The 8,561-nt window shown below is 45.4% G+C and overlaps 1 protein-coding gene across 2 annotated transcripts in view; it reads right to left on the reverse strand.

Moving 5' to 3' along the window:
* Positions 1–6,914, reverse strand: part of RASGEF1B (RasGEF domain family member 1B) — a 619,996-nt gene extending 613,082 nt beyond the window's left edge. For both annotated transcript variants that reach the window (XM_063705365.1, XM_055384935.2), the window contains exon 1: positions 6,632–6,914. In XM_063705365.1, coding sequence (XP_063561435.1) covers positions 6,632–6,700 — 69 coding nt within the window. In that variant the 5' untranslated portion in view covers positions 6,701–6,914. The remainder of the gene's footprint in view (positions 1–6,631) is intronic.
* Between the last annotated feature and the right edge of the window lie 1,647 nt (positions 6,915–8,561).

Genomic DNA, 8,561 nt, shown 5'->3' on the forward strand with positions numbered 1-8,561 from the left:
GACCCTCACAGAAAGCCCAGCTGTGGCAATAGGAGCTATTATTCTCAAAGTAAACTTCTCTCTTATGAACACCCACCAGCATCCAATCAGAGAAGCTACAGTCATACTTGTCCAAGTTATTTGCTTTCAAAACAGCCTGATCACATGGTTCATCTTCTAGATGCTTGAAGCCCATCGGAATAACCAAGTGGATGAGAGTGTATAAGATTCACGTAAACAGACAAAGGAGCTCAGCTATTCAATTGTAATGGGCAAAATTAAGGTCTTTAACAGGCAAATTAGAAAGAAAAAAACTGCTTGAAAATATAACCATTTTAAGGAGAGAAGGGATGGAGTTAACTGAAATATAAAAATGGGAAGATTTATAAAACGTAGCCCTGGAAATCAATCCAACCAGTGGAGCACGTTTGTCATTAGTGGGTGCTAAGAGAGAAATCATTGAAATTCAGGCACATTGTTTAAATAAAAAACCATGCAATAAAATATGTTTGGGTAACATGCCAAATCTTTTACCCAAATGCCTCCTAATTTAGAGGCAGGATATTTATCAACTGTTGTTTGGCAAGTTAGTAGTTTGAAACTCTGAATACATTTTCTCCCCCAAAAAATAATGTTATTACATGGTAACTGGTTTCCCAAGATAGACCATAAGAATCTCCCAAAGTATAGTGTAATAATGTATAAATATAATACTAAGATAATGGGGTAATACAAATTGTTCTGTAAAAAGAGAATCTTATTATCCTATATAGCAGTGCTTTTCAAATTGTGGGTCGCAACCCATGAAATCAATTTAGTGGGTCTTTACCAGTTTATTTTTTAATAGAATGAAAAGGAAAGAATAAAACTGCAAAGATCAGAGGATATCCCATGTCATAAGGAAAAGTATTATTCTGAAAACTTAATTTCACTGTTATAGGTGTAAATAGGTGCAATCCAGGATTGCAATGTAAAATATATTTCTTACCATGAGTCACAGTCAAAACAGTTTGAATGTCTCTTAACAAGGCTTCCATAGGGTGCCTAGCACCAAGACAGTATTTAAGATTTGTTGAATAAATGAATGCCTGAATGAATTGGTGAACACATTAAGCATGAATACATAGAATGCTAGTTATACACTTCTCAGTCACAGCCCTGACACTGCAATAGGAAGCTTGCTCACTCCCGCATTTCCATACCAGTGAGGCAGTGGGGACAGACAGTTGACCCAGCTGCAACTCCCTATTGGTGGCTCCCTTGGCTTAGGGACAAGATCTCGGGTAGAGTAGCAGCTATAAAGAGAGAAGGATGGGAACAAGGATTACACAGGTAAGTGGGATTGGACTCTAGGAGCAGGGTTCTGGAGGAAAGAGGGAGAAGGTAAGACGAGGTCACCAGATTTAGCAAATAAAAATACAAGGTACCCAGTTAAATCTGGATTTCAGATAAACAATAAATAACGTAAAGGCAAAGAAAATCATGAATGTTGAGGGTTAGAAAAATCAATGTGATCCATCAGACATTTATTTGATGCAAAACTGTGTTCAAAATACATGCCAAGTACAAGAGAATTAAGAAATACATGGTTCCTGACACTGAAGAGGACATAGACACGTGCAACAGTCTCAAAAATTAACATGTATTGACCACTATTCTAAGTGCTTTACAGGCATTAACTCGTTTAACACTCACCACCCTGTATTAAGCACCACTGTTATCCCTATTGAAGACATAACTGGAGCATAGAGAAGTTCAAAGAGGAAGCTGTCCAAGGTCTCAGAAAAAACACACACACACATAATATTCAGTGGGCCTCTGGTAGAGCCTGGATATTGTTCAAGATGGGTGGATCTGGAAGTGAGATTTGAGCTGAACCTCGAAGGAAGGTACAACTTCAATAGGTGACTATTAGAGGAAGAATATTCTGGGCAGAGGAACAGCTTGGAGGTAAGAGAACATAATCAAGAAATGGGAGTAAAGTTGCTGGAATATTAGAAACATAGTAGTAGGAAGGAAAGATTAGGCAAGTTAACCAGGCAGTGACCATACTGTGGAGGAAGTTTGCCCTGTTGAATCTGCATATATGGTGAACCACTAGTGGAACTGGGGTAAATAGCTGGTGTGGTGGTGCACGCCTGTAGTCCCAGCTACTCTAAAGACTGAGGCTTGAGGAACCCTCGAGTCCAGGGGATTGAGTCCAGCCTCAATAACATAGCTGGATCCCATCTCTAAAACATAAATAAATAAAACCAAAAAAAACTGGGTTTTTTAGAGGCAGGGTCTCACTATATCACCAGGCTGAAGTGCAGTACAGTGACACTATCATAGCTCACTGCAACCTCGGGAACTCCTGGGCTCAAGCGATCTTCCTGCCTTGGTCTCCCGAGTAGCTAGGACTACAGGCACATGCCACTATGCATTTTTTTTTTTTTTTTTTTTTTTTTTTTGTAGAGACAAGGTCTCACTATGTTGCCCAGGCTGGCCTCAAACTTCTGGCCTCAAGCACTCTTCCTGCCTTGTCCTCCCAAAATACTAGAATTGCAGGCATGAGCCACCATGCCTGACTTAAAAAAAATTTTTTTTAAGTATTTGTGGGAAGTAAATGGACACCATGTTGAGTTCAGCTTTTAGAAAGATGATTTTGGTAATACTACAAAAGATAGAGGGATGAGATGAAAAATCAGAGGCTACAAAACTAGGTAAGTCAATACAGCTGGCTGGCAAAGCACTGTGGCACCAGAATCCAGGATTTACCTTACAGTTCACTTAGTAGGTGAGTGACCTTGGACAATTCATGTAATCACTCTGAGCCTTGGCTTCTTCATTTCCAAAGCAGGGATGACAATACCACTTACCTCATAGCATTATTGGGGTGATAAAACAAGCTGATACACAGAAATGCTCAATAAGTAGAAGCTATCTGTAAATGGTCATGGCAATTGCACTTGAATCTGCCCAGGCTTGGGTAATTAATTTCTTTATAGCAGTGTGAAAACTGACTAATACACATCCCAATGGTAACACAGTGAGGGCAGTGAGAGAATGGGGGATTATCTTTCCTTCTTCCAAAAAGAATATATCTAAGAACGAAGCTAAAAAAACAAAAGGTAGAAAAAAACGTGAAACAAAAAGCAAAACAAAACAAACTCCAGAATACCAAGTAACTATATGGAGAAGGTAAGTGAACTTTGAGATAAAACAGACTTGTGTTTGCATCCTCTCTCTAGCATACATTACTAGAATGATCTTAAGCAAACTACTTAAGCTCTCTAAACCCTAATCTTCTCATCTGTAACACATGGTTGTTAACACCTATATCATAAGACTATGTGAAGGATAGCTGCGATCATGTATAGTATGACTTCAGAACAATGCCTGGCCCAGAGTAGGCAATAACTGATAATTATTATGTATTGTCACAGTTAGGCAGCGGTACAAGTGGAGATAGAAAACCAGGCGAAAACACATACAGTATACATGAGGTTTGTCAATTCTGGAGACCACATCCATGAATGGTGGCATAGAATTGAACATCCCTTTTCTACGTGTTCAGCCCAGTGAATTTGTCTTCTTCAAGGTGTACCACCAGGTAAGATGATGAAGAATGACAGGGATTTAAAAATGCAGATCTGTGGATTGGGGGAAGAGAGGCACAAAAGATGAAAAAGCAACAGCCTCTGACTATATTATTTTCCCACCACTTCCTGTCCCAGAACTCAAACCCCATCACTGACTGCCATGCCAAAAGCTACTAAGTCACCATGAAAAGAAAGATTGGGGCTGGAGGTGGGGGGCAGGTTCATAATATTTAAGAGCTCCATGAGGGAGGAGTGGCTGCCAGGGCCAGACATGTATCCATCCATTCAAGCACACAGGGAACTGCCAGGTCTGAAACCACCTGCCTGCATGCTTCTGTCCTATGTTTCTAGACATCAGAATACACAGCAAGCCCATTCTTTCTCTAGGTGCTCTGCCTTGGTGTGGCACAATCATTATTCCAAATATCCAGCCCACTGCTCAGGACACTGCCATGGCCCTGGGGTAAACTTAAGATCCTTTGCTTTTTTCTAGAAATTTAATTGTTCTCAACAAGTTGGTGTGCAAACTTAAATACTTTACTAAGAAGAAACAAGGCAAGAGGGTAACAAAATGATCATTAAGACACTTTGTGTTTCCAGTGTACACACTCTGTCCCTAGCCTATGAAAATGGTGCAGCAGGGCACACACTGGAGCTGTTTTTCAACAACAGTGACTTTTTTGGCCCTGTTTTCTCTATAACCTGTCACTCACTCCCTCTTGTCAGACAACTGCAAACACACAAGAGGTCCCAGATTCAGTTCTCAGGGAGAATATCCTCTGTGCAAACCAAAGTGGCCTGAGTGGGAAGAAACTACATTATTGTCCACATTCTAACCAAAATGAAACAAAAGGCCATTCATTAGAAAAACATCCATCTCTTCTCCTGATCTCTCTGAAATTAAAGGTAACCAAAGTTAGAATTGGAGCATTTGGTGAAAATAAAAAGCTGCCTAAATTTTTCTCAAGTGTCCTAGCACTTTCACTTTTGGAAATGAATATTTAGAAAGGTTTAAGAATATCTTTCTTACACATTTCTCCTTCCCTCCTTCCCAAACGACTGCCTCTTCATTTTTGAGCAAGAGTGTGTTGAAGGGGCTATTGCCTGAGAAGCAAGCATCCTCAAAGCACATTCCTAATTCAGTTCATCTTTGGGCACTGCTTTTCCCCAAAGGTAGGAAAGGGAAGATTACTCAGTTTGTCCAGGAACACTGATTAAGAATGATACGTAGGTGGGACGTGTTAGGTCGAGTCAGCCAACACTGAATCAATCCTTTGTAGAAAGACAGAGTGGGCAGATGCTACAAGCAGCTTCTACCTCTAGATGGGTGGAAAATAACACAGAGCAAGACATGAAGCATGACCAAGGACTGAGGGAATTCCCCTTCCTGAGAACTCTTCAAACACAAAACAGCCACTAATTTTTTGTAATTGCCTAAATATGTCTATGGCTAGTTTTTATAGGCTGCCTCCTCTCTGGAATGACTAGGAGCCAATCACTCTGAAAAATCAAGATGGGGCATCTATTGGCTGGAGGATAAATGAGGTAGTATACACAACCAAAATCACTTGGCACATTTGGTGATTTAAGAACAAAAATCCAAACACAAGTGAAGAGAAAGCCAAAGAGAAAAGCAACTTAAGGGAGCATCTCAGGTCTCCAGAGTGACCCCCAAATGCTACATAACACTTCACAGAGCAGCAAATGGGCAGTGATGTTGCATGCCAAAGGTGACAGCTAATTTTCACTGCAGGTCTGGAAAACTTAACTTTTCCAGGCTCTTCATTATTTTGTAGGTTTCAGGCTACCAACTGCCCAGGCCTTTCAGCCTGGCTTCTCCCACCCCACTCTTGTTTCCCCAGCTCCTCCTTATCACCTATTATTGGGATCTCCCTGCTTAAAGGCCATTTTGTCACACGGCAGAGGTTATGGGTTGGGTAATTTGAGCTTCAAAATCTAAGGTATGTGACCATAAAATCTCAGAAGGTAAGAACGGCTACAGGTGCCAAAGGTGAGAACAGCCAGAGAACATATTAAGATTCTGGAACCAGAAGAGGTGCCTTGCTGAAGGACAAACTCCTGCGTTCACCAGAGAAGAGACCAAGTTGTGTTTCTCTGGCCAGTCAAGAAACTGCAGACAGGGAAGCCTGGGGCAGCTCCTGGAGTGGCTGGCCGGGAGAGTCATCAGGCTACAGTGACCATGACTGATAGTGGAGAGCAGTGCAACGCAGACTGCAGCACTGGTCAACCTGGCCAATGCCTCAGCACTCTAGGTCAGGACGGTGTGTTAGGCAATCTCTTGAGGGAGGGCGGGGTAGAAAGACAAAAGACACTCTCTTTTCTTACTGTAGAGATAAGGAGGGCGGGGAAGGGTTGTACAGTATGAAACTCTCCTTACTGAGTGGTCATTATAGGAAAGCCAGCCAGCCAGCCAGCCAGCCGTCTCCTAAATGACTCCGTGCGGAGATGCCTCACAGCAGCAGCATTGCCACCGCAGGCAGGTGTGAGCAATTAGATGAACTTGCCTTAGGAGTTGCTATTTGTTCACCTGATTTGGCAAATCCCTTCTTAACCCTCCTCATCCCCAGCGTATCTCATTCACAGAAGACACAAGTTAACTTTAATGGAGTTTGCCCTGTGCTGGAGATTGGGGGAGGGGAGCAGTTGGAGGAGGTAAGAAGGTGGAAACCTTTTGACCGGAAGATTTTTCTGTTGTTTTCAGACTAAAAGAAAAAAACAAAGTAGGCATCAAAGAGGACTGCAGGATACTGCTCATTTTTAGACATCCCTGGCATTTTAGGTAAAGAGCAACTGGCAGAACGCAGCCAGATTGACAGAAAACGTGTTCACCTGTCAACTGGGAAGGGGAAAAAAAACCAAAAAAGATTCACTGAGGTCCAGGAGTGAGAAACCCGTCTCCAGAGGTCCAGGTCTCCGCCTAGCCCTCCTCCCCTGCCCCGTCCCGCCCGACGGCCAGGTGGAAACCAGGCAGGTGAGCCTGCACACGTGTCAACTTGCGGAAGACCCCCAGGCCCGCCAGGGGTCCCTGAGGGGACACACCCTCCACCTACCTCAAACATGGGAGAGGCGCCCTTGCTCGGCAACGTGCAGCCCAGGAGCTCGGCGAGAAACTTTGCCATATACAAGCGGTGAGGCAGGGTCCCTCCCGATGCGCCGTTTCTGTCCTTTCCCCTTGCCAGAGCCCGAGCGCCAGGATCCTGCCCGCAGCCCGCCCGCCAGCCGGGGCCGTGGCTCGGGGCTGCCCCGCGGCTGCGGCGGAGGGGCTGGGCCGGGCGGGGAGAGCTCGGCGGCCGCCCGCCCCGCGGCGTCCAGCGGTGCGAGTGCGCGCAGCCCCGTCCGCAGCCCGAGCCTCCGCTCTGCGGGAGCCGGGGCGCCGTCGCCGCGCTAGCCTTTTCCTCTGAATGTCACTATTACCATAGTAAAGGGAAGGGCCCCGCCGAGGGGGTGGCGGGAGGGCCAACGGCGCCTCAGGATGGGCGCCAAGCGTGAGCAAGGGCAGCCGGCGGGCGCAGCGCCGTGGCGCAGACACCGGCCCGACCCACGCCTGGGCAGGGCCACTCTTGCAACACCGCCGGGCGGGAGCAGACGCCTTAAGCTCCGAGGGAGAGCGGGCGGCCGGGGCGGGGGAGGGTCTGCGGATGGGAGCCGCCAGGCTGACCCACTTCCCCAGTTTTCCCCTCGGCAGCACTCACGGAGGTGGAAAGGCGGCCGCCTCGCTCTGCTGACTGACCCGGGAGAGTCGCTGCTGCCAGATGCCAGTGGCCCGCAGGAGCTCCTGCACCGGCCGGCGCCACCCCACCCTTCCTTTGGGAAAGGGAGAAAGCTCCCTAAGCCTCGGAGGAGGAACTCCCCCTCCTGTTCTCACATTATCCCAAACCAGTGAAAGGGGCAGACCCAGGTAAGCCCCAAAAGAGGAAAGGTGACTGTAGGCACTAGGGCCTGGGCCGGATACGCTCCATGATCACAGCTCCCTCCCTGTCCTTGGCTCCGGCCGGAGAGCCAAGGACCGGCATGGAGACTGAAACAGGTATGGCCCTGATGACCCTGTTTTTTCTTCTTCTTCCTTTTTTTTTTTTTTTTTTTTTTTTTGAGACGGAGTCTCATACTGTTGCCCGGGCTGGAGTGCAGTGGTGCGATCTCGGCTCACTGCAATCTCCGCCTCCCGGGTTCAAGTGATTCTCCTGCCTCAGCCTACCGAGTAGGTGGGATTACAGGCACCCACCACCACACCCAGCTAATGTCTTTTCATTAAAAAAGACTTTTAGGACCAGGCCTATATTGTATATTTATTCTGCACCCCCATAGTTGTACATCTCAAGCTTTAACGTGCATAAGAATGACCTGACCTATAGAGCTTGTTTAAAATGAGGGGTCCTGGGCCCCCAACCCATGTTTCTGAATCAGTGATTCTGATTCTGATCCTGGACCATCTCAGGAGATTCCGATGTAGATGGTATCCAGGCTCTACTTTGAGAAACATGGCCCTACTATGTAAAAAAAATGCTGACATAAACTTTCAAGGACTGGGAAAACACTAGATTGGTGACAGACACGACCCTAGAGAAAGTTGTGTCAAATCACTTGATCTGATATGCAAGGAAACAGAACTGGAAAAGTTTTCATTACTTCAAGTCATACTGTATCAGTGACACCCAGGACATGGAGTAGACACCCTATAAATACTCGTTGGACGGGATGAATAGAAGATAGATGGTGATGAATAGCTGGGTCCCAATTTCCTTAATTGCCATTCCAGAACTCTAGCTGGTGCAACAAATTCACTGTGAATTTAAGGGATAAAAGAGGAAGGAAAGATGTTAAACTAAATTCATTTGAATACATCATCTCAGTGCTTCTCAAACTTTTTCTATCTGGTTTTAACTTCTGCATTCTAACCTACAAAATATTCAGGTTCGTTATAAAACAAAAAGACCTACCCCCATGACTAAAACTAATGCTCCAAGTATGTTATTTTTATTC

The sequence above is a fragment of the Gorilla gorilla genome, chromosome 3, assembly GCF_029281585.2.
Source record: "Gorilla gorilla gorilla isolate KB3781 chromosome 3, NHGRI_mGorGor1-v2.1_pri, whole genome shotgun sequence".
NCBI classification, from domain to species: domain Eukaryota; kingdom Metazoa; phylum Chordata; class Mammalia; order Primates; family Hominidae; genus Gorilla; species Gorilla gorilla.